Here is a 25,602-nt window from a genome sequence, read left to right as displayed (position 1 = left end):
ACCAACTGTGATGGCTGCACCTGAGCTGGGGTGACAGCAGGGACCAAACGCACACAAATGGCTGTGCTGGGTTTTAGCGTGTAGCTCTGCAGGTAGCACCAGCTTCTCCTGGCACAGCAAAGAGACCATGCATCTTCCATTAACATTCCCGATACGCCAGGCCGAGGCCTGAGCAGGAGCGGACATTGGCCAGCACTTGGGGCATGACGTGACTACTGTGACTACACGGATCTGAATAAAAAGCCCAGGCATAGCTCATTTCCACTATGAGGACCAGCTCTGTGTGGGTAAGACAGGACAGAAGAGCGAGGAAGGGAGTGAAACGAAGGATATTATTGACTCTTGGCTCCATCTATTTGGAAAGGCACTCTAGTAGCTCCCAGGAGTGAGCAGAAAGGAGGAGATGCAGGCAACGCGAGAATGAGTGACTTAATGAAGACAAAATAAACAACAAAAACAGCAAAATAAATACATTCTCAGTATCAATTTTACAAAGCAGCCAGATGGCACTAAATATATCCCCAGCACTTTAGAAAAACCTTTCTTTCTTCCAATCTGATACGATCCTGCAGTATTAATCTCTTCATACTTTCAGTGCCCTAGAGAGACAAACAGCCCTTTCTGGGGGAACTCTGTGATCTTACAAAAAAAGTAGAAAATGCTCTGAGAGTGAGCTGAGATTCAAAGCAGATATTTTTCAGGAAGCTCAAGAATTGGAGGAAGCATTTCACTTAGAAATATTGCCTTAAGCCCTTTTGCAAAGATCCCAAGAGACAGGGAGAGCAAGAAAGACCTGATTCCTCTCTTGACATGTTCTTAACGTCAAGGTCATGCAAGGGTGACAGTGCCACAAAGCTCTGCAGAGATTTCTGCCCACAACCCCAGCAGGGATGGTAACCGATCAATCACAAGAATGTCAGCAATGCTTTTAATATGTGAGCAGAACTGTCCTCATGGGCTGACGTGGCCCTGTGTCATATATGTGGGTCATCGTCTTTGTCCTTATTGTCCGAGTCCTTCATTTCCATTTGGCCAAAAGCAGGGTTGTTGGTTCCCTCAGATGCTGGCGTGAATGGTTTCCAGTTCAACACTTTTACTCTCTCCTGCTAAAAAGCAAAGACAGAAACCATATGAAGTGCAAGAAAGAGCCTCCTTCTCTTTGACCTGCGTGCAAGCTGAGTCAGGTCCAACTTGCACAGCTAATTAGGAGGTCTGGCAGGTAAACACGTGTTGCAGACAAAACATCAATAGTTTCGCACTGCAGTAGCTGCTATTTTTCTAGGGGCATGGCGAAACCGTTATTGCACATTGTAACTAGTCATGTTAAATGCTCTTTTCGTGTAAAATGTTCTTGTCCTGTAAATTGTGTCTAAGGCTTTTTTGGGTATGCAAAGTTGTAACTGCCACATTCCAGCCTGGCGATCTGTCACACTGGACCCCCAAGCTGTTGTTTGCCAGCCCTTGATCCTTGAATCCTCTTCAACACGAAAAGCAGATTAACACACATTGTCGCTTTTATGCACTATCTCTGTTAAACATATTGAGAGGTTGAGCTCTTCATGTGCAGAAAGTCTCAGTTGCCTCTCTTTTTATTTTGAACAATAACTTTCTGAATTAGTTGTGGTGCCAACCACTTGCTACCCGACTCCCAGCTCTACAGCTGTGAAGACACTTTTTTTTCTGAATCCAGGGAGAAATTAACATTGCTGTGGGAATTAGCTTTCACTTTTTTTTTCTTTTCACAACTTTGGGGATAAAATTTCCAGATGATGAAAACAGATGGCAGTCCATTAAAGACAGTGAAGCTACAGTGAACGACATCAGCTCGATAGCTGGTCTCCAGTGACATGGGCAGAGAGCACGCAGCATAGGAAAATGGCCTTCTGTATACAGAAGGCAAAATCCATAGCATCATAATAAAATGGGCTGTCCTCTTGGGGTTTTTGTAACCTGGATCAGTTCTAAGATATCATTGCCTCTACTGCAGCACTTGGAAAGCACTGAACAGAGCTGAGCTTGCATGTTCAACATTGGGAGGACACTGATTGAAAGGTAATCTATAGTTTACTTTAAAACACAAATTCCTCCAGTGTAAGGAATGTTTTTTGCACTGTAGCTAATAACTTCTCCCCTTTTCTTTCACCTTGAGGAGGCAGCTAGTAAATAGATACGCTGACTAGAAATGTTTTCCCTCAAACAGTAGGTTATGTTGCAAACCCCCCACAATGCAGAGAACATATGTTTACAAACACCAGAGGCTTTGCTGGGTTCGAAGCGTGCCTTGGGCCAGCTTCCAGGGACTCGTGAGGGAGGTTTTTGGCAGGCACCCTGAGAACAGCTCTCTCTTGTCTCAGCGGCTGTTCTGTTGTTCACTGAAGTCAAGCTGTGGCCAAATAGAGCTTCCTTGCCTATGCCAGCTGCTTTTCCCTCACCCACCTCATGCTCCACCACTGCCATAAAGCACGCAGTCATATCAGGCAGCATCTACTCATGCTACTCATCCCACCAGGATGAATACCCACAAGAGGAGACTGCTTTAAGTCAGCATAAAACTACACTTACTATCTCAGCTTTAGTCCAGGAAAAGTTGGACATAAAGTCTTCTTTGTTCAGCAGAAATTTACGGTCTATCTTCTGTTTCAGTCCTCCTGCAAAACAACCAGGTTTCAATCAACTAGGTTTGGTTTCCACGCGTGAATGATAGGTCAGAGCCCAGCGATGGGCACCAGGCCAGGGGAGCAGGACAGAGGCATGCAGCAAAAGCCACCAGGCAATTACAAATGGATGTTACTTTCCTTAGGGATCATTTCTTTAAAGAACAAACCCAATAGTGATATCTAGAACCATCCACCCTGAACAGGGTATGTAGCACCAGACACTGCCCTGGAGCCAGGGTCCGGGTCCTTGGCTCCCTGTCAGTTCTCCAGAGTAAGGGTAGCCTCACACCACGTCACAATGATTTCTAGGGTGAGTTATTTAAGAGAAGCCAAGCAATCAAGCGGGGTATTGGAGCACTTTTAGGGCATGGAAGATTAGCTGTCTGGTGTGGGAACGTGTGTGGAAATGAAAAGAGATGCAGTGCTGGGAGTTAGTGCTGATTTCTACCTGACATTTAAATAGGGTTTTGGCCTGAGTCTAAGGGACTTAAGACACCTTAGATATAGTCTGGTGTAAGAGTTCTCTTTTGGATTTACTGAGTCAGTAGATTTTTCTGCTCTGTTTCTGTTTCACTTCATGGCTTAACAGTGTGGTGGACAGGCTTTAGTAGAGGGGCTACAAATACCTAGATTCCAAGCAGATAAGAGGCAAAAACTTTCCCATGGGCACCTCTATCAGAGCTGTACCTTGTTCTGTGCAGAATGCATGTCAGGGAGGGAAAGAGGAAAGAAATGGGAGCAAGTTCTGGAGCAGCTGACAAGGAGAAGAAACTGGTAAAAACATGTCTTGCTGGTTGCAAGGTACATGGAAGCTAATGGAACCTAGTCTGTCTACTATGTCATAGCCCTGAAGTAGAATAAAAAGAGAGTTCAGCTCTGAAGCAATTCTATATTAGCCTACTAGGTCTGAAATCCAGCAACACCGAAGTGTGAGTGACCTTGCAGGAAAGCGGCTGGGCACAGTGGTAAAGCTGGAGAGCAGCTGCTTTTATGCGATTTCTGCTGTAGGCAAAGTGGGCTTGCTTTGCGAGGTAGCAAGATGCTAAAGCAGAGGTCCCACAGGATAAAGTGGAGTCCTCAGTCTCTCGTGTTTCTTTTACCCCTATACAAGTAGTACAGGGATTACTGAGGAAGAAGCAATGTAGCCATGCACAGGTATGCAGCTCCTAAGAACATGCTTTGTGAACGTGGTGGCAAAACATTATAGTCAAACAACGATCCCTGAGTGCTCTGAACTCACTCAAAGTAAAATTGTTTTTGTCCTGTTGAAGAAGCATAGGTGTATCTCCTTGCTTGGTGTGGTTGCCGTGCTCAGGGACAACCCTTAAACCTCAGCACCTGCTGGCATTTAATAAAACAAGAAAAACGGATTCATATCTTACTGCCTCTCATGTTAACTTCTGAAACTTCTGTGACCTTATAAATCTGAAGTATCTTTTGCTGTGGACGGAGTGTTGGACATAGAGGGACTAAGGGAAGGCAACAAGTGAGGATAGGAAACTTTATAGTCTTACAACAGGGTCCCTGACACTGTAGCAATGCCAGCTCTCTGCTTGATCATGCTAGCTGGAGAACTAAGACTTGCATTCAGTGATATTCCTGGGACTGGTACCTGTGAGGAGGCTGACCAGTACTCCCACAGCTACTGTGAAGAGAGTCCCAAGTGTGCTGAGGTAGAGGTAAGACACAGAATACCAGTTGTCTGCTATGGCAGGTCTGAAAAAAAAGAGCAGAAAGAGTCTTTCGTCTCTGATTTTGTATTCCGGACAAATGTTATCTGTGTTTCTAGATTGATTATAAATGCAGAGGTACTTATGGAACTAACAAGTGATCTAGTTCTGTCAAATTTCCTCTGTGTAACAAAATGTGCATTCAAAATCTGATTTTAAAATTTGCAAGGCAAGCCCCTTGGTAAGGGAGGTCACCAGTCTGTACAGTGATGCAATGAAAAAAAAGCAGGCAAAACAGGATGATCTTGTCCCTGCTAGGAATCTGGTGCAAAGCTGAGCACTCCAGCTATCCAGATGAAGGGATAGCATCTTTAGGAGGAGCATGTCACTTAAAGGCATAAAACGCTAGCAGATTAGCCTCATCCCACTCTAAAAAGGCCCCCAAAATGGGCAACTCTCTCACTGCTGGTTGCTTCAGATTCTGTTCTCCCAGTCAGCCCTTTCCGTTGCAGTGGTGTTTTCTGCTAGGCACGAGCAAGGCTGGATCTCTTGCGTGGGGCTCGTGGCTGCAGAAACTGAAGCAGCACACGCATGTGCACCGGTGTCTGCTGCTCACTGCACAGGGCTCTTAAGGTGGAAGGATTGTGAATTCCTGGAAAATTTTGTTTAGCTCCTGTTCCTACTGTTCTCTGTTATTATTTGTATCTATTACAGCTGTGAGCGTCAAAAGTAAGATTTCTGTCTATTGCAGAGGGGAGAAAAATCCTTCGATTTTGTCCATTATACCCATTACACACTCTGGTGGCCTTGCTGGTTAGAGCTGTATCTGCACAGACAAGCTGTTGTAGGCAGAGCTGTTAAGCTGGCAAATTTCCCTTTAATCATCTACAACTTTGATCATACAGTAAAAGATTTTATGGAATTTAATGTAATAATCATAAATTTTATTCCTTCTCCAAAGCCATGGCTCCCAGTAAAGCTTATTCAAGCCTTTAGACTCCAATACAGAACAAAAGCCTTTAAGGTCAATAGGAAGAATTCACCTTGACTTCTGTTCCAGGATAACACAGGTAGACTTCACTCTTACACAAAATAATAATAATAATAATTGTTGCTTCCTAATTAATCAGGTAGGTAAAGCCGCAGGCATAGTTACATTAACCCAAATGCTAGACATATGTTCATGGAGTTTTTAAAACAAATATGTACAGTGCTGATTACAGACTATGGATTACAGATTACCTTGTGTGTTTGGTTGTTGTGTGGAGGAGTGTTGTTAATGGAGTTCCTGTTGGTGAAGTGAGAGCACTTGAGTTGGATATGTTACACATTGCAGTTGAGAGAGTTAATGGATTAGTCCTTGTTGGGAGAGGAGGGTAAGTCTGAGCTCCAATTCCAACCCAAAGTGTAATTATAAAGCCACTGATGAGACCCACAAATGCACCCTGCAAAACAGAAAATGAAAACTGGATTTAATGGAAAAGCAAAAGTACATGAAAGAACTGAAAGCCCTCTTTGCTTTGCCATTATACCTCTATGATCAAACAATAGCTTTGGGATGCTTCATATATAGAAAAAGTTGTTTTATTTCAGATCCTCCTTGAACGAAGATAAAGCAACTTTTCCTTTTACTGGTGTGATCTGCTCTTGCAAAAAATTCTTCTGCTTTGGGGTCAATTTCTTGTGGATGATGGTTGGCAAAAATGGTTTCAGGATATATATATAAATTTTTCAACTTTTAGAAAGGTAAGAGTGAGTGATCAGAGAGCCTTAATTAATAACTAATAATTTTCTTGGGCTAGCCCATGGGCTGTATTTCCAGAACTGGCCAAATAAACTTTACATGAAATAGATTTTCTTCACAGCTGATTTTTATAACACTGAAGAATTCCACCAGAAGACAGCAACTCAATCTGTATTTTAAAGAGGTCTTTTTATCACTTCTGACTTCCACATAGGTTTTGAAGACTGCCTGCCTCTCCAAGCCCTTAGATCTGCTGGATTTTCCATCCCACCCAAGGGATTGGTAGCTGGTGTTTGAACTTGCTGGTTCACTTGGCAGCCTGCATGGGGCAAGTATTTGGGCACCTCATTTCCTGCTTTTGCTCAGACGCCTCTGGGGTTACCGTGGGGCTGATTTCTCTCTGCTTTATCTCTGTTTTGTCACTTCATGGGGTTAAGTAGGAAGCTGAGAAAAGGCAAAGAGATACATGGAAAATGTCTCCCTTTCTCTCCAGGGAGAGTTCTCCCTTGATGCCCAACACAAAATGATGGAGAGAGAAAATGGAGATGTCCAAAACAATCAGTGAATTTTGAGCCAACGTGACTTAACTTATACTTACCACTTCATTTGCAAAGGAGAAGAGGATTCCCAAAGTAAATAGTCCTAAAAGGGGACCACCAATCATGCCAAAAATGCTTAGTGCTGCCTGAGGAAAGAAGAGAATTTGCTACTGGATGCTGTTCAGGAAAGTTAAATCTTCCATCATGGGGTGAAGGGGAGATGGGGTAAAAGACACTGCAAATTTGTAACTGTCATGTTCTCAAGTGGCAGGACTAGGTATAGTTACAGGCATGTTTAGAGCTGAGGCTGGGCCAGGGGCTGTCTGAGGCCAATACTCAACAAAGAGTAAAAACTAACTTCATAATGATATCTAGACATTATTTTCTTAAACAACTCCTCTGGGTTGTTTTTCACAAGGCCATGAAAAAGCAGTTTGACACCCACCTGCAGCAAGGCTCCCATGACAGACGCCAGCGCGGCCATAGCAATGCACACTATGCCATAAAAGAGACCTGTGTGGGAAAGGTAGGGCGATGTGTGAATCTGCTGAAGCTTGAAGAATGCTGCCCTCTAACCCAGTGTGACTGCTGACATCTCCAAATAAAGTCTGTCATAATCTGGACTGTCTCTAAGCTTTCCTGAATCAGCAAAAATGCCGGGTTCATGTTTACGTTAGAAGGAGCTAATACAAACTTGGCAATCTTCTTCACTGTATATCAGTGAAGATAAATTGAAATATTTAACCCCAAATAGCAGCACGGATTAGCCATTCTGGCAATACCACATACACGGCTTACACTGCTTGGCTAATCTGTGTGATGGCCCTTATTTTGGAGGAAGGATTTTGCTTCTCAGTCTAAAGCTTAGGAGCAAGAAAGTAAATGCTGAAAGAATACTGGGAGCTGGCCCTGTGACAAGGAATGTCGCAGGTCACGGCGAGGTAGATGTCCTGAACAGCAAATGTCCCTTCTTCCCAGGACCCACAACACTGACTCATTTGTTTTCTCCACTTCCACCCCTATTGAATTCCACTGCTTAAGGATAGAAGCAGTGAATTAATCCTAGCATTAAATGTGAGACATCAGGCAGCTCATGATAAGATCAGAGCACCAACGAATTTGGCCAAAACATTAGCTGTAATAATATTTAAGAAGCAATGTTCTTGGGTGATGATGCCAATGCTTGTCACCTGTCACCGGCGTGCTGTGCTCGGTGGCCTGGGCTTTGACACCACCACTGTGGTTCTTTACTCTTACTGCATACGCTGCCCTGCACCACACCTGCTGCTGGTGCCAGACAGAACAGGCAGAGGAGACAGTCACTGCACTCCAGAGACATAAACCATCTGCTCAGCCTTGCTCTCCCCCTCCGCTTTGAGCTGTGCCAAACAGAGGATCCAAATAGACCGAGGAGTTGAGGATGAAGACATGAAAGACTTGAAGAGACTGGGCAGGATGCTGCTGCTCTTGCATCACACCCTTTTCAAAAGGTTTCTCAAAAAGTTGTTTTCTGCCCTTCTGCTTTTTGGCAGATGCAAGAAAAACAGCATCTATTTCAGAGACATTTAGTTCTATAGTATGAGGAGTCCATATTGAATGCAAATGCAGTGCATCTTTACTGCTTAAAGACCAAACCAGATAGCTTTTTTCTTTTCTTCTCTTCACTTGAATCATCCATTTTCCCTGTTCTGTATAAAGCTTACCTGCCTCTTCTGGTCTCCTTCTGTATTGTGCTAATAAAATTGTACTGGTTTGAATGGACTTACTCCTGACTCATGCCGTCATAAATAAGATCTGAATCAAGATCTCATTTTGAAAAGTAAAAGTGGAAAAGATATTTTCCAGACATACTCATCCCCATGGAAAGCCAGGACAGTTTCTTTTCAGAGAGAGATCTAAAGTGTGGTCTGATGAAGTCTTCGACGGTCACAGCAGCCAGAGCATTAATGCTGGAGGACACAGTACTGCAGAAGATAAGACAAGACAAGATTTATACACATTTTTTTTGGTGTGTGTGGTGAGAGGCCTGAAATCATAAATAACAGAATGGTTAAAGGCAGGGAGAACCTGCTACTGCTGAAACACTATCAGAGAGCCAATGTAACAGCTGTGGTGTTTGGAATAACTATTGCCATCACTGGGAACAGTTAATAGTTTACAAAAATTGTTTAAAATAATTGATCTTAGTGAAGACAAGGCAGGTCTTGATGAAAAGATTAGCCTGGAGAAATCAATGAAAAGATCTTTTACATATAGCATATAAAAACTGTTTTATGTAATATCATTATAAATCTACATAGTATATATGTAGCTAAGTAAAATTCATACATGCAGGTCAATGAATGCATTCCTAGAAAAAAGACTCAGATAAGATAATTATAGTCCTCTAAAAATAAGGCATGTTGTCCAAAGCCAACTGCTCTAGGATGCCTTTGCAGTCAGAGAAAGATCACCTCTAAGGTGCAAAGCCAGTCAGGCAATTTGTAACTACTTGCACCCTATTCTCACAAGTCACCAGCATTTCCTGCAAAGAGTGAGAACAAACTACCATGCCTGTTCTCTCTTTGCATAACCGCAAGTATTCAGAGCCAAAAATTATTCTGCTGTTATATTCTCAAGGTTTAACAATTTTGTCTGCTTGCTGTTATTCAAAAGGCTTTCCTGGCAGAGATGGAGTTTCCCAGAAAATACACCTTGGGAAAGCTAAACAGAACACTCCACATTAAGAGATAGAAGGAAATTTTATTTGTCTTCTCCGCTGAAATATATATAGTGACCATTGGTCTCACAGGGCTCGCTCAAGATAATTGGAAGTCTAGGAACTCTTTTGTAAACAAGACTGTAAAGATCAGGAACAAGGAAAAGGGAAGTGTGCTTAAAATTATGTAGGTTTGAAACTGGAAAGATAAATATGAGCAGTAGAAAATTCCAGAAACTGCAGCTATTTTGCACAGCCACCTGCTTATAAAACTTACAACTACCTATAGCAGAGGGCTTTAAAGTACAGCTATGTTGGTAGTGCTGTGTTGTGTGTGGCTGAAGTTCTTAGGGAACTCCAGACACATTTGAGTTTTAAGACTTCAGAATGCTCTTGATGAAACCTTAAAATTTTTAAGCTGCAATGTCAAACAGTTCATAATGTTTTTTTGAAATGCAAAAGTTTTCATATAAATGCAACATTAGCCTAACAAATATGACAAAAAGAACTAACATACACTATGACTCTAAATTATTAAATTACCTTAATGTCCCACTGTAGGCACTAGCCACGAAAAGCCCTGGCATTCCTGGAAAACCATCGAAAATATCCAGCACTAGGTAGGGCATTAGCTGAAAAGTTCAGAGAATAAGAAATATTACTGTTTTTCTTTTTGCACTGTATTGCTTTTGTTACAGCCTTATTCCTGCCATCCTAACCAGCTCTTCTAATTTTCAGTGTCCCATTTTGCATTAGTTAACTCATTTTCTCCATAAAAAAGATGCCCAAATCATCCACTTGAGATATAGTAAGCACTATTAGGATCCAGGTTTTAAACAGGCAGAGGTAACGCTGAGGAACAAACTGCCCCTACAACAAAAGGACAGTTTGATTTTTCTGGGAGCTTCTTTTGTATAAAAATACATTTTTATGTATTTTTGGCTGTGTCCACCACCACCACCACTCCCTTTTGCTTATATATCTCTGAAATATTTACTGTGGATTTACCATGTTCCTTCCCTGCAGGTAGATGATGGTCAAATCTCCTAACATGCTCTTGACCATGGTTAGCAGCTTCATCTAGGCTCTCCTCCCATGCAAAGGGTTGCCCTCATCTTCTCTGCACACCAAGCCCCATGGCAGCACCCCCTGCCTGTCCTCCTGCTGAAACATGAGAGCTTTACCTGATCTGGTGCTGAGATTTTCTTAGAGGTCCATGGGTCGCAGTCCTTGTAGATGGAGTACAGCACCAGTCCGCACAGCACCGCGCACGTCAGGATCACCCAGAGGCCCACCAAGTTGATATAGAGAGACCTGCATGCGCGCACGAGGAAGGGCCATGGTTAAAGAAAGTCAAGGCTGAAGAATTTCACCCTCCTGAAAACCTGAGAGGTTGGTGCCTCACTAGAACCTAGCACATGTGGACACGGCAGGCTACGCCTCTGCTTGGTTCCTGACCAGCCAGGAATGAAGGAGCAGCTGGCTGGGCCAGTGTATTGTGCCAGGATTACCTCAGCTTAAATAGCAAACAATGTTCAGTGCTAGGCATGGGCAGCAAAGAACTGCAGAGAAACAAGAGCCATATGGAGCACAACCCCAGCTCCACAGAGGCATGTGTAGTTGCTCAACAGCTGCTGAAGTTGGTAGGACCTAGATATCCTGGTATGCTGAGGTCAATGGACCAGACCTCTTCTAGGCATGAGCTTCTTGTAGAGCCAAGTGATTAGATGACACCGGCAGTCACATACCACTGAGGAAATGTCCCAGATGGTGACTGCCCACCTGAAAGGGAGTCATGATATGGCCTCAGACAAGCCACCAGACATGTCACCGACATTTTAAAATATAAGAATTAGATGCTTTCTTGATAGTATGGTCTGAGTGTCCATCCTCTGACAAAATCTCATCAATAAATGATAGGAGAAATATGGTTATTCTCACATTTCACCAGGTGCACGAGTTTCAGATTACAGGTAGCTGTCAAGAAAAACTCCTTCTCATTGCACCCTTTGGTAAAGACAAATCCCAGTCAGATTTGTAAGGTGCGGTGTCCCAGATCAAAGCATGGGTCATCTTTTAAGGGCTCTACAGGATCAGAGTGGATGCAGAAAACTAACCTTATAGGCCTTGTTCAGCATTGAAATGTATGGTTAGGAAGGATTAACTAGCTGAGCTAGCTATATCACTCATGAAGCAAAAGTGAAGTACTTTCCATGTAGACACTCACATATTGGTTGGGTGTCTTGCATCAGTTTAGCTGAAAGTGTTCCTGTGTTGGTTTAATCTACTTTTATTCAACGCACTCAGAAGCTATGTAACACAAAATTTACCCAATAAATTAAATTAATCCAAATTCTTAGAATAGAAGTAACAGCAGTATTAGCCTATAGCCTATAGCAAAGATTAGAAAGTCAAATAACAAAAGGCAGAGAAATAGAGGAAATCAAAAGGAATTGTTTGTTTGGATCTGGCAAATCTTGTTTTAAAACTGTGTCAGTGATTAAAACTGAAAAGAAAATTCTGTTTTTTCCTTTTTTCTTCTGACTGGCTTTTATCTCCTGGCACAAGGTATATCCTGTGACTAGGCACTGGACTATAACAACTATAGCACTACTAGAGGGAGGTGTTCCCATTAATTGTAGGTAAGTAGCATGGGGTGGAATTTGGGTGAAGTAGGTAGTGTAACAGTGCAAAGCTTATTTTTGGTTAGTTGTTCCAGTCTGCCTCTAGGATTTCAACACTGAAACATGCCAAATATGGACTTGAAAGGAAAGTAAGATAAAATGTGTTAGTAGGCCCCATTTTTCTGAAAGTCCTTTTCTGCTCTAAGTGTCTGTTATCACTCACAAATCAGCTTTATGCTCGATTTGCCTACATGGAGCAGCATGTGTCCATACCTACTGGTATGTTTCTTAAATGGGATGAAATCCATTCCCAAAGCCTGGCAGAATTTCTGTTCTTGTGTCATTCTTTAAGGCCTTCACAGAAACCACAAGTTGGGGTCTGTGGAAGAATTAGTTTCTCAGCTCTGTTTTATTTTTGTGCTGTCTCTTCTAAAACCTTTCAGGAAATGCAATGGTAGTGCAAAACTATTCTTTTGACCTGACAACATTTTTCATTTCTGTGTGCAGGTTAAAAGGCATTAAGAGATGTAGGACATCGATGTGACTTGCTAGAGGTGTTTATAAATAAACATTTATCTAGCTCATTTATAAATAGATAGTTACCACGGAATGCAACTGCCTATAATTGTGACAAGAGAACCAGGGGAAACACCAGTCAGTACAAGTGAGATGCCAGAGAATCCAACTGGCCCCTCCAAGCAGGAAAGGACTCTGCTCATAAAGGCAGTGTTGCTATAAATTTGTTATGAACCATAAAACTCACCTAAGTCCCTCCAAAATCAGGTACCCTCCTGCCCTGGTCGAACCTGTGCAACAGCTCAAAAAATATGCCCAAAAGCTGCTGTGGTGCCAGGTTCCCCTTGGCCACACTCTGCTTCTGGGACACCCCTGAGATGTCCCTCGCTACAGCAAGGGTGTGAGAGAGGAACGTGGCCAGAAGCAGAGCAAGCACTTGGGAAGCAGAGTGTCAGGGGCACAATTTGGGCACAGTGTCTGCACCCCTGGCCTGTGCGACCCACGCCGAGCTCCTTCCTGTCTGCAGTGTGAATGACTGTAAGGCAGATTTTCATTACCACTGTAACTTCAATTGTACATGATTTTATGGGTATGTTGCTCACTTTTTAAAGTGAAAGTCGTCGTAAAACTCATTCTCTACTGCGTGTCACTGTATTATGGAATTTATAGTGACTATAGTTACAATGCCCTTTTGTATACTTCTCCTATATATTTCTATATAAATAGAAAGAGTTTACATGATTGGCAATGTGCCTTAAACTCTAAGTTCTGGACTACTAGGGGGACACTAATCATAAAGATAATAAAATTAATAAACATACTCTGGTCTACAGTAAAGACTGATCAAAAAATATTAAACTCAAGGAAAACAGAGCTCTTAGGTTCCACAAGGAACTCCTAAAGAATACATCATGGCTAGTACAAACACAAAATATATGATTCCTTGGAAATTTTATCATTGGATAAAATATTCCTGTATTTTCTTATTCTTGTACACCTCTGTATGCAAAAATCTTCTTGTCTTTACTCAGGTAAAATTCCCTGACACTGATTTAGGTTTAACAGAGTAACAATTAAAGATGATGTCTTGATATAGCTTCAGCACAAGTAAGTACTATACCATTAGGCCTTTAGGTTGCATATAAATTTAATGCAGGCATTGGTATGCAAGAATAATGGCACAGTGAAACAGTTTGGCACTCAGCTGAATGTAAAAGTCAATTATATGTAATTCAAATCTATTTATATTTATAGCACTAACCTGATTCACAAAGCAGAAAGCAACTTGTTACTTTTTACGAGTAGGTTTTATAGGATTTTTACAGGTAGGAAAAAAAAATCCTTTAAAAATCCCTTATAAAGAACAATTACTGCTATATTTAGACATTAAACAGTTACTGTAAGCAGACTTACAGTTTTGCTTGAAACCTGGTTTTACATGAGATGTATCTCTGTACTTGAGATTGGTTGACCCCATATATGCCCATCCATGTGAAGGTCCCACCTATAACAATCGTCCAGAAGGTGTGCCTCTGCAAAGGGCTAGGATTAAAGCTGCAAAGAGAAGGAAAGAAACAAACTCAGAATATGACAATTTTGTCAATATCATAAGATCTTACTGGCTAGAAGAAATATCCTCATATCTGTTCTAATATAAACCCTCTAATTTGTCCAGTTTTTGAACTTTTAGATACTTTATATGAAATCTCAGAGAGCAAATTTTTAATTCAGAGATGAAATCCTGATAAAGCAAAAAATTCCAATGTTTATACTGACAAACTTATTTGCATATAAACGATGGTCATAATTAAAGCTGACTGCTTACAGTGACTGTGGCTGCTGTGATGAAATGATGCTTCAATAAAAGTGTAATATGTCTCCTTATCTCCAGGGACATTGGTCAGATACCACTACAAAGGTATGTCTGTGTGTGTACCCTCTGTGGATATTTTTCTGATCTAGCTCTACGCATGAGGTGTTGTGAGGAAAAGGCATTAAATAGCCAGAAATAAACAAAAATGTGTTTTAAATCACATTTTAGTATTGCACTGAAGGGTGTTTATCTTGGTGAACAATGTCCTACTGCTAATTCATCTACTTCATGCCTTTATTCTTCCTGTTTTCCTGTTTTTGAACCCTAAGATAAAGGGAAGGAGCAATGGTGAGTAACCAGTGCAAGTCAGACAAACAGAGTGAAAAGTCACCATTCACCAAAAGAAGAAAATATCCACAGATGAATTATTTACTGAAGAATTTGTTGAAGAGCTCTGGAGAATGACCTTATGAATATCATGAACTATCTGAATAGATAGAAGGACAAAAGGTAACTTTTGTCAGACTAAGCTTTTGTTAGGAATAGTCCTAGGTGACGTTTCTCAAGACTCACCTATTTATCCAGAAGAACAATAAACATTTTTTTAACTTGAAGTGTTCTGTGACACTATCAGAAATGAATATTACTGGCCTTGCAAAGCATATTTATAGTCTATTAATAGTTACAATAATATAAGTTAAAATGTTGTCAAAATTAAATGCTTCCATCTCCAAATGAGTGAAATGTTTCACTTAGCTCACTGCAAAAATTTCCTATCAGCTTTTTCTTTTAAGGAAAAGAAAAATATTTACTATTTTCATATTAGCCCAAAACTATTATTTTTCCAATCATTTGGTTCAGTACCCTAAATGACAAATCATTTGTTTGCACATTGTAATTATGAATACGACTGTCCCCTTTTATTCCCCATTCTTTCTCACAGGAATCCAAAATACATCCTTAAAATACCCACTCTACAAAATAATTTTCTGTGAAGAGATTTTTCTCTTTACATGTTTTTGCATGGCGCAAAACCTAAAAATATCATTCAAACTTGGTAAGCTTGTTTACACAAAAATTGGGTCCCAGCTCCCCCAGCCTGTCCCCTCAAGAGCGATTTAGATCTGCAGATAGCCACGCAGGGAATAGAAAGGCATGTTCTTTGCGAGCACAGACTCACTTCCAGAAGTTCAATCTTCCCCCATGGTAGGAGTCATTCACAATGTTTCCGATGCCCTCTTGAATCACCACAGCTCGTATAATCACCGATGCAAATCCAGCGACCATGATGCCGACCTGGATAACGTCTGTCCACACCACGGCCTTCAGGCCACCCTGCACGAGGAGCAGCAGAGATCAGGTACTACAAGGGCACTGTCCCACCACAACAGGGTCAGTCGCAGTCAACTGAGAGAACTGATACTGTGTGGATTATGTGGATTATATGTAATAGATCAACTTCATCTTCCTCCTGAACAGAGATAAGTTTGCACCACGATATTTGCATCCAGGAGTCCATTCAGGACACGCTGACCCTTTTTTGGAGTATATAGTGCTTTGGTCATACATATAGTTTAACCCAATATTTCCTTTCCCACAAAACCAGCTTTGATTCAGAGTTTGCCTTGTGTCCAAATGTAAGGGGGCAGCCCGTGCTAGCATTACGTGTACCCAGTTCCACTGCCCTCAAAAGGTGTACCACTCACACAAAGACAAATAAATATGATTTGGCCGAAAATACAAAAATAAACTTACGTCACTGAGATTCCTTTTAATCTTTTCAAGACACTTGAGCAAATGGTATTCATTTAAAAAGTACTTTTCTCATATGGCACTTGTTGCTGTTTTCAGTGGCTCTTTTGGTAACAGTGAGGACTATTGTAACCACAAAGAGCAGGTTCTTGACAAATTACACAACTAAGCTCTACTAGTTCCAAAGAAAAAATGTGAGGAGGGGTAGGAAGCAAAATCTGCTTTTTGTTGGTCCTTCAGCAACAACAAAATTTTGAACATACCAAAATGGAAAAGATTTGAGTCGACTCTACCCAAATTTTCATAGTCCAGGGGAATATCCCTGTGGTGACAGCTATACTATGCAGTGTACCGCATGGAATAAGTTACAAGGTTACTTTTCAATAAATCCTATGTTTGACTTGAATGGCACAGAGAAAAGATATTTTTTCTCAGCTAAAGCTACATACCAATGTGCAGTAGAAAGTGCAGATTACACCAGTTGCCAGCACTGCACCCCAGAGGTCCAAGCCTGTGACTGGAAAATAGGGAAAGGGTATCAGTGTGAATGAGGCTTCCCGGGAAAAAAAAAAAAATGGAAGTCTATTTTTGGCCTGAATCTAGTTGAGGAAAAAAGAAATGGAAATAAGTTACATGCAAAAGTAGATAGTAATAAAAAATTGCAATGATAAGATTTGTGTGTCTAAACCAGAAGATTCATCCTGACCAAGTCAAAACATGGAAAAAGTCCTGGGAAGGAAGAAAAAAAAAAAAAAAAAGTTCTTAGGTTGTTACAGTCCTAAACAATTAGATATATTTCCAGACCTAAGAAGCTGTTTGTCTTTGAACTGAATGTTGACAAGCAACATGTCTGAATACTCCCAGCTCAGGAAGGTTTTAAAATACATGTCCTTCCTTTGAGGCACCTGGGTAGTCCCACAGAGTCCCTTGCCAGGGATCAAAGCAGCTAAGGAGCACAAGGCACTCCAGGGAGCGAAGGTGGTTTAAGCAGAAGTCTGCAAGACAGTGTGTCAGACCAAAAGCCTCTTACCTGCAGCTTTCTCTCAGGGCAACACAGTGGGCATGTCTATGCAGACAAGGCTGTGCCACGCTCAGCGTGTGACCTCTTTTGCTGCCCGAGCTTGGTGCAGCCCTGCCATGCACCACCTGGCTTGCTGATTAGCTCAGCCTAATGAAAAATATTGCAACGATCCTAAGGATAAATGTTGCTTCTGGCTGGGAGCCAGCTAAGTCACAGCTTTTTTTGAGGTGTATTCACTGTGCAAGTATAAAAACCTCAGTGTAATCACTACTAAAGATACCCCTAAACAGTCAGGTAAAGGAGAGCAATTTGTTTTCCTCAAAGCTCCTCTATAATCCCTTATAGTTAGGACTGCAGGACTAGCATTACAACAGGGAGTGCTTTCTATCAGCACTCCCATTTGGATTACAGAAACCTTGGAAGACTTCACAGTTGATCCTTGAGCTATTTATTTTTAGGTGTGGATTGAAAAAAAAAAGAAAGCCTGCCAGTACAATGTGCAAAAAAAAAAAAAAAAAACAGTAAAATAAGAGTTGTATATCATCATCTTACCTTGATTTAATGCTAAAGCTGGAGCATAAATGACAATACCAGTGTATAAAGTCTAGAGGGAGAAAATAAAGATACAGAATCAAAAGAAATGTAAAGGTGATTGCTTTCTGAGATGGTTTCTCATTAAGCCTTTATGCAATCTATATTTTCTAAATACCCCAAGTACTCTTTAGAGTTGAGAAATAATTTCAGTTGTTAGAAGAAAAATGTCCCAGACTAAAAAGCATTGCCTTCTCACAGTCTAGTGTTCTTAAAATGAAACTACAGCGGCTCTTAAACACCAAACTCCTCTTCAGCTTTTCCTGATTTTTTTGTAATTAACTTGTTTTATTGCTTAAAATCTGCAGTCATGTGGCAGAAATAAAAGAAAGAGAACGCTGATGAGATTTGCATATATTTTGCACACAGGAATCTATTATATATATATTTTTCTCAGTCTTTGGATCAATATGCCTCTCAGTATGCAGCTACAATGCACACAGGAACAAGAAATACAGCATTAGGTAGTCATTATGGATAGTATCGTTGGGGATTATTGTGCCGTAAAATGAAGCCAAGCAGATCTGTATTTTTGTCCATTACAGGCAAAGACACAGACAAAGGAAGGAGATACTGCACCTCCTTGGAAGAACAAGATGGGGCTCATGCATTGACATTCTCTTTAATTTCTTTAGGTGTATTTTATCACTGTTACTACCGCCTTGTGCTTCTGTGACAAGTTCCGCTGCGACATGACCGAGGGGAAGGCAGCCTGCAACAAGCAGGTGGTTTCAGAGAAGGTCAGAGGACCCAATGCAGGAGATCTGAGATATGGTCAGGTCCTGAGCTGACTTGCATCACATTTCCAAGCCCCAATGCCTCTGGCTCCTGGTTTACACTCCTGTAGGGGTAGAAGTGGGGCTGGTGCATGGAAAAGCAGCAGATTTCAGAAGTCACCCAGCACTCAGCAGGTGCCCGCTCAGCCAAGAGCACATGTGGCAATCTCAGTGCGGATGGCTAACTGCACAATTGCTCCCTGTGGCTTTCGAGCAAGTCCAAAACAGTTCCTGTGCTGGAGTAGTGCCATACGGCCAGCAGTTACACTGGGCACGAGCCAGCTGGTAGCAAGGGCAGTAATTCAGCTGTGGGAGGGAAATGCTGCACCCTGTGTTACCAAAATGCCATAGCCCTTTGCTGCACAGCCAGCACAACCTGACCAGAGCGGATGGCAGGACCTCCAGGGAAACATGCCAGCCCTGACTGGAACCTGATTAATGTCCCCTCTCTTTGGGCAGCATTACTCTGCAGCTAAAAACTACTAGCATCTGCCACGTCCAAGCCAGGCTTGACCTGCTATCTGAGCAGTTACTGGCAGGGTGGTTCACTGACTCCAGCCTGTCCAGAGAGTCAGTGAGTGCTAGGAGCTCTGAAGCATCAGAAATTTAAATGTTTTGTCACAAGCATGATCACATTTTTGTGTCAATTAAAACAGGAATGACTATGTAATCTTTCCACTTTTCCATGTTTTTTTCACATTGTAAAATCATGTACACTTAAAAAAAAATTGCCAATATTTACAAAACAGTTAAAACTGTAGCAGTTTCTTGAAACTACAGAAAGACACCTACAGATGTTTAGTTAATTTCCTTGGGCATGTATTCAACTTAAATAGAATTATTTTCTGAACCTTGCAAGCAAAGATGCTTGCTTGTTCCATCTTCCACTTTCAGAACTGTGATGGCTTCCTATTTGGTGGTGGAACACTGTCAGGAGTCAAACATGCTAGCACTCTACCTTCCTTATGGGCTCATACACCTGTAAAAAGCCACCTAAGTATAGTCTTGCTTTGAATTCCCTAAAAAGCCCATATCATAATTGTGAAAAAAATCAAAAGCCCACATTTGTGTTTCTAATGCTCCAAAGCACCAGGAGCGCTCTGTACATGTGAACCCTGTGGTCTGATAGTGACTCCTGAATGGGCTAGGTGCTGCCAACCCCACGGACAGTAACTGCAGCAGCTGCTGCAGCCTGACGTTCCCTGAGGCAGTGGTTTGCCGCTCCTCAGCTTTCAGACACCCAGGTTTTTCCCAGTGGGGGTACAAACCCTTGCAGAGCAACCAACAGCGTGCTGGCACCTTCCACAGAACTTCGGGAACTAGCTGGAGTCCCAGAATACATGGACCATGGGATGAAACCCATTGCTACAGGTAAGTAGGGCATGCTGTGGGTTTCCTGTGTGGGTGGGCAAGCAAGTGCTCTCCGCACCATTACCCCACAGTGAAGGGTCACTCATCCCTTGGCTTAGCACTGATGCCAAGTGACTGCCCCAGCTGCTCAACAAAGCATGGAGAGAACAAAGCAGCAGGTAGGCTGGCATCCACTCTCCCCCTCCTTGCTTTGGAGCCCAAAGAGTTTTCTTTCTCTTACTTCCAGCCACACACACACTGTCATAACCTCACCCACCGTTTAGAGACTGCAATCAGTTACATGAAACTGAAGAGCCCCGATGGCTATCAAGGGCCACAGAATTGCTCTGAGGTTTACTTGCCGTTTGTATAGTGAAGAGGATTGTTCCACAGAGACGCAGGTATTTATTAAATCGAAGCTCTAAATACTGTGAAAGAGAAGAAAGAAAAACAATGTTTATCCCCAGAGCTGGCATTATTGATAGGGCTAGAGTTAGGTGATGAGCAGCACAGAAAGAGCATACTGCTATTTTTACATTTCCACAAATGGCCAACACTCTCAGTCAGCTTGATTCATTTCTTTGCTGGATAATGGCTCATGAGCAAATGAAGTAGACATAAACCAGCCAGTAAAGGATGGAATCTCCAGAATGAAACTGCTGAGAGGGAGCTTCCTTGAGGCCCTCAGCAGGCGAGGAGCTGCGCACGGTGACTTGGCAAAGACCAGAGCTGTTATGCACTTGGCAACGGTCTCAAAGAAGGATCAGTGAACAAAAGAACCTGTTTGCCTTGTGAAACCACTGAGAAAATGAAAACACTGCACCTATCTCTGAGCCTTCCTTTGGAAACTCTGGCAATACACACATTCACTTGAGTTGCTGCGGGAGAGGAGAGAAGCTCTGCAGCAGCTTCTTCCAGTAGTAACTACACCTGCCCTCACAAAAGCAACTTGCCATCTTCCACCAGCCGGTAGAAATCTAACATTTGGCACAAACATGAACCCTCATTTTTCTGTCCAGCCTGGTACATCACAACCTGCCAAAGAGTTTGTCACTCTATAGGGCACATTTTCCCCACTGTCTATCCTATCTATCCTCTGCAATGTGTGGTTGCATGAAAGGGATCTCCTTAACCAGCCAAACTGTTCAGTCAATGCAGACATAAACAGAAGCACATAGCTCAAAGTGCTCACGCATGGATGGTATATCAAAAATGTGAACTGTGAGCACATTACAGCAATGTTTAACCTCTGGACAGACAGATAGTTGTCTGAGATCTTAACTCTATTCACAGATAGACAATATCATTCACAGATGGAATTATGCTGATGAATTCCCCAGATTATCAATGAGTTTATTTTTAATGAAAGGAGCTCAAGTTAGGTATTTTACCTTAAGATTAATAAATTTTATTAGTAAGATTAGTAATTTATAACACAGTGGAAGCCACAAGAGGTTTCTATTGGAGAGTTCTTATCTAGATCTTCCAACAGAAACCTTGTTTACAGCTTCCAGAGCTGTTAACACCCCTGCTTAGTATAATTAAATGCAGAAGAGCAAAGTAGCTAGCTGAGGACACACACCTACACTGATGCCCCTTTCCCAAACAGCTCTGTGACATGACCAATTCAGCACCTTCCAATCTGCAGGAGGGTATATAGGCTGCAAGGATCCACTGGGCCAGGAGAAAGCTCTGACCAAATGTCTCCTACCCACAAAATGATTAGAGACACGACTCAATCCTTGCACACACAGGCTTCTTGCTTATCTCACCAAGGACGGCATTAGGGAAGGGGCATTTGCTAGTGTGAACAGTCTCAGGGAGCAAGGATGTCTTCTCAAAATCTCAAAATATTGCAAACTTCTACTGTCCTGGAGTGGGACCTTGGTGGCTGCATCTGAGCTTAGAAACCTAACTGGAGGAACCAGGACTAGACAACTACAGCTCCTGTGCTCAATACTTTTACATTCTGCTCTTGGTATTTTAATTACATATCACTAACTACACACCACTGTCCAAACTGCAGGAGGATTAATCCACCTACCAAAGTATCCGGAGTGAGGAAACATAACTGGTAGGGTGCTCAGTTCCTGAGTAAAAGCAGCAGGACTGAATACATCCTCTTGGCAGAGCAATGTGGGCAGACCTGCAGACAAAATGGGCTGCAGCCTGCCCTAGGGTCACTATGGAGAAGGGGACAGCAGTTTGCAGCAGGCTTTTGGGGAAGATCTTGGGGAGGGAACCATAGTAGGTGTTAATGAGAGAGCTTCCAGCACCCTGAGGGTTTCAGAAAGGCTCCTTCTACCCCTGCCGCCTTACCTCATAGGTGCTGGTGATGCCCAGTCTGTAGAAGACAGGCAGGAAGATCTCAGCACTGAGGATCACCACCAGGGTGTAGGCGATGGAGAAGATGCTGAAGATGGCACCAAAGCGGTACACCTCGGAAGGGGTGCCCAGTACGGTGACGGCTGACATGAAGCTGGCAGTGAGAGAGAGTGCCACAGGCAGGGCAGTCATCCGGCGGCCCCCCATGAGGAAGTCGCTGGAGGTCTTCTGCCCACCTCCCGCAAAGGCATAGTAGATGCCGATGATTGCCGAAATGAGCAGCATGGCTGCAAAGACCACGTAGTCCCAGGCATGGAAGTACCCAATGGTCCTGGGGGTCCTCATCCTTGGGCCGAGGTGCAGGGGCAATGCGATGGGGTGCGGCGGGGCCTGGCTGGCCGCAGTGCTGTGGGAGAGGAGGAGTGCTGCCACGTGGCCTGGTGGGGCAGGCGCACCGTGGTCCCCCCGGGGTGGGCGCAGAGCGGAGCGGTGTCCCCGCCGAGGGCAGCGGCACAGCCCGTGCAGGTGTGCGGCCAGGCGCAGGTGCGGAGCGCGCTGGGAACAGCCGTGTGAGCGGCAGGGCCGGGCGCCGGGAGGGCTTTATACGGTCCCGGCAGCCGCTCCTCCCCACGGAGCGGCACAGGGTGGTGACTGGGGCAGTTCAGATGACTTCTGGCCGCCCCGGGGCTCCTTGCGGTCTAGGGCCCTGGGCTGGCAGGGGGCATCCCAGCCTCCGGCTGGCTCTCCCAGGGAAGGGGGGGCTGGGGGCTCACGTTCGGTGTATGGAATCTCCCTGACGCTGCAGCTGTGCATCCGGGTGACCTCACAGAGCCTGCCTGGAATGGGATTATCCCAGAGAACTCCCACCAGGCAAGAGCCCTTCTCCCCCTTCTCCAGCCCCCTCCACCATTTGATTTTTGAAGGGAAGACAACTCACCTAGCTGTTCACCAGGACAGTATTTCCTACCTGTATTCATTAGCGCATGTTACCATCTTCCCAAATAAAGTGAAGATAATTTTTATTACATAGTTTTCTATGGGTTAACTAATCTGCCAGATGATTCACTGACTTGGATTTCCCGGCAGACTTGCCAAGGCCGCTTGCTAAACGATGCAGTTGAACAGCAGGGAATCTCCTCCATCCACACACCACTCACGGGAAGTGCACCGGTGTCTCACAGCTGGAGCATCACGTGCCTGCCCTGCACAGATGTCTTGGTCTGGCCTCTAAAAGCCCTTCTTTGAGTAAAAGTCTCCCTGAATACACAGAAGTGGGTCACTGAAGTGCAAGGGTTGTGCCCTAATCTCATCACAGAATGTTAGAACAACCATCTCTGACTCAATTATTCCTTAAATATACAGTGAGTAGCATCTTCCCAATGACCTGCTGAAGGAGAGCAAGAACTTCCTCTGTCCCCCTTTAATCAGGCTGTTGAGGTGGTTGCCTCAAATCACTATCAGTTTTTGACCACATGAACAATAGAAGCCCTCCTAGCAAAAACTTGTCAGCATGTTCCCACAAAATGCAATGAATTAGTGTTGTCCAGCAAAAATACGTGTTGTCAGCAAGGGCCACCTGCTTCCTTGCAGGAAGGACATAAGCAGTCTTTTGTCCAGACCTATAGCTTGTGCTGTTCAGAGCTCCACACTCCGTCTCACTTGTTTGCACTCTGTGATGCTCAAACTATGCAGACAAAAACATGGACTTGAAATATTATCTACACGGCTTAACGCACAGTATTGACTGCTTCTTTGGTGACTTTGGTGTAACGTAAACATAGCAGCTTTACATTACAGGTATCGGAAAACAAATCATCTTTCTTAACGGAGAAACACGGACACTGCTATAAGGAAATCCACCACAGCATTCATTCAGGTGGCATTCAGGGTGTTATGCAAGCTGTCTTTCAAATGTCATCACGAACGATATGGCAAGAGAGTCTGGATGCTTCCATTTGGATATTTCAGCCACAGTGAAACCAGCAGCAAAGCGGCATGATACCAGTGTCCTAAATCATAGTAAATGCAGCAGGAGAACCATGCTAAATGTGTTTTTTCTTTTCCTGAATATTTCACACATTAAGTAAGATCAGCTCTGTAGAACATAGTGGACTTCTGCTTTGCAACAGAGAACTGGGAGGCTTTGATTCTTTTTGTTGCCACCATAGATATTTGGATCCTTTCCAGACTCAAAGTGCACATTTCTTTGTTTTCTTGCCCCACCTCCATGGGCTGCCTTGTCACAGCAGGAGAGTCCCTGGCACCAGTGTGACTCTGCCGTGCAGTGACGTGCTTGCATGCAGCTGCAGGTGGCACGGGCCTTGGCTGCACCCCGACAGCTGACAGCGTGCACAGAACTGGGCCTCGTGCAGTGACAGGGAGCCTGAGGTCCCTGCGTCACACATTTTGAAAAACTCTACGTTTGAGTGGTTTCCTTAGGAATCCCACAGGCACGTGTGCTTACACCCGTGTATGCACATGGAAGGTGTTTGCCGTCTACCCAATAATCACTGAAAACAGCAGACAAATTAAGCACAGGTGTAGTGACCTCAAAGTACTGGGATTTTCTCAGACAGAAATGTCCTGTGTTTGTCATTGGTTTATTTTGAAGAAAACCTTTGAGTGTATTTTCATCCGCAGGGCCACAAGGATGATCAGGGGCCTGGAACATCTGCCCTATGAGGAGAGACTGAGGGAGCTGGGTCTGTTCAGCCTGGAGAAGAGAAGGCTGAGAGGGGATCTGATCAGTGTCTATAAGTACCTCAAGGGAGGCAGTGAGGAGGATGGTGCTGGCCTCTTTTCACTGGTGGCCACCGCCAGAACTAGAGGTAATGGCCACAAACTGAAGCACCAAAAGTTCCACATGAACTTAAGGAAAAATTTCTTAACAGTGAGGGTGACAGAGCACTGGAACAGGCTGCCCAGAGAGGTTGTGGAGTCTCCTTCTCTGGAGATCTTCAAAACCCGCTTGGACGCAGTCCTGTGCCACGTGCTCTAGGTGACGCTGCGTGTGCAGGGGGGTTGGACTAGATGATCTCTAGAGGTCCCTTCCAACCTTAAGCATTCTATGATTCTATGATTCATTCTATGATTTTCAAGAAACATTTTGGAAACATGGTATTTACAGCTGGTTTGATTTGCAATGCCAAAACCATAGCATGCAATGTTTAAAAGTCCCTTATGGAGGCTGTGTTCGGTTTGCATATAATAGTAAAGATATGATACAACTTGCAAATGACTTTTGCCTTAACACAGCATCATTAACAAGTCAAACATCTCAAGATCTCCTAGTTCTACGTCTCTAGCATGTTCAATACTTTTCCTAAATTTGCAGGGGCTTAGGAAGATAAGCTTGAGATAAGCTTTTTAGGGCAATTCCTTGTTTGCTTAAACACTGTCCTCTCATTCTTAGCTTGTTCGGGACACAAAGAGGAGAGATGGACACTTCCATAGAAAGTCAGCATGGGTGAAAATGAGCCAGATAGTGACATAAAACAGAAATAAATCAAGTTTACTTGGTATTTCG

At 43.3% G+C, this 25,602-nt stretch overlaps 1 protein-coding gene across 1 annotated transcript; it reads right to left on the bottom strand.

The window, feature by feature from the left end:
• Positions 1 to 914: 914 nt before the first annotated feature.
• Positions 915 to 22,421, bottom strand: SLC5A8 (solute carrier family 5 member 8). Its single transcript, XM_010212910.2, has 15 exons — positions 22,071 to 22,421; positions 20,114 to 20,179; positions 17,587 to 17,638; positions 16,463 to 16,530; positions 15,442 to 15,596; positions 13,862 to 14,002; positions 10,493 to 10,622; positions 9,852 to 9,940; positions 8,462 to 8,574; positions 7,056 to 7,123; positions 6,670 to 6,756; positions 5,570 to 5,772; positions 4,270 to 4,373; positions 2,563 to 2,648; positions 915 to 1,106 (listed from the first exon to the last, which is right to left on the bottom strand). Exons 1-15 carry the CDS (start codon positions 22,419 to 22,421, stop codon positions 975 to 977), a joined length of 1,845 nt encoding a protein of 614 aa, XP_010211212.2. The 3' UTR covers positions 915 to 974.
• Positions 22,422 to 25,602: the final 3,181 nt, after the last annotated feature.

The sequence above is a fragment of the Tinamus guttatus genome, unplaced genomic scaffold (genome assembly GCF_059628265.1).
Source record: "Tinamus guttatus ecotype Peru unplaced genomic scaffold, ASM5962826v1 Tinamus_guttatus_pri_ptg000472l, whole genome shotgun sequence".
NCBI lineage: Eukaryota > Metazoa > Chordata > Aves > Tinamiformes > Tinamidae > Tinamus > Tinamus guttatus.
Note: the sequence above shows the minus strand (reverse complement) of the source record. Positions and strands in the feature narration are given on the sequence as shown.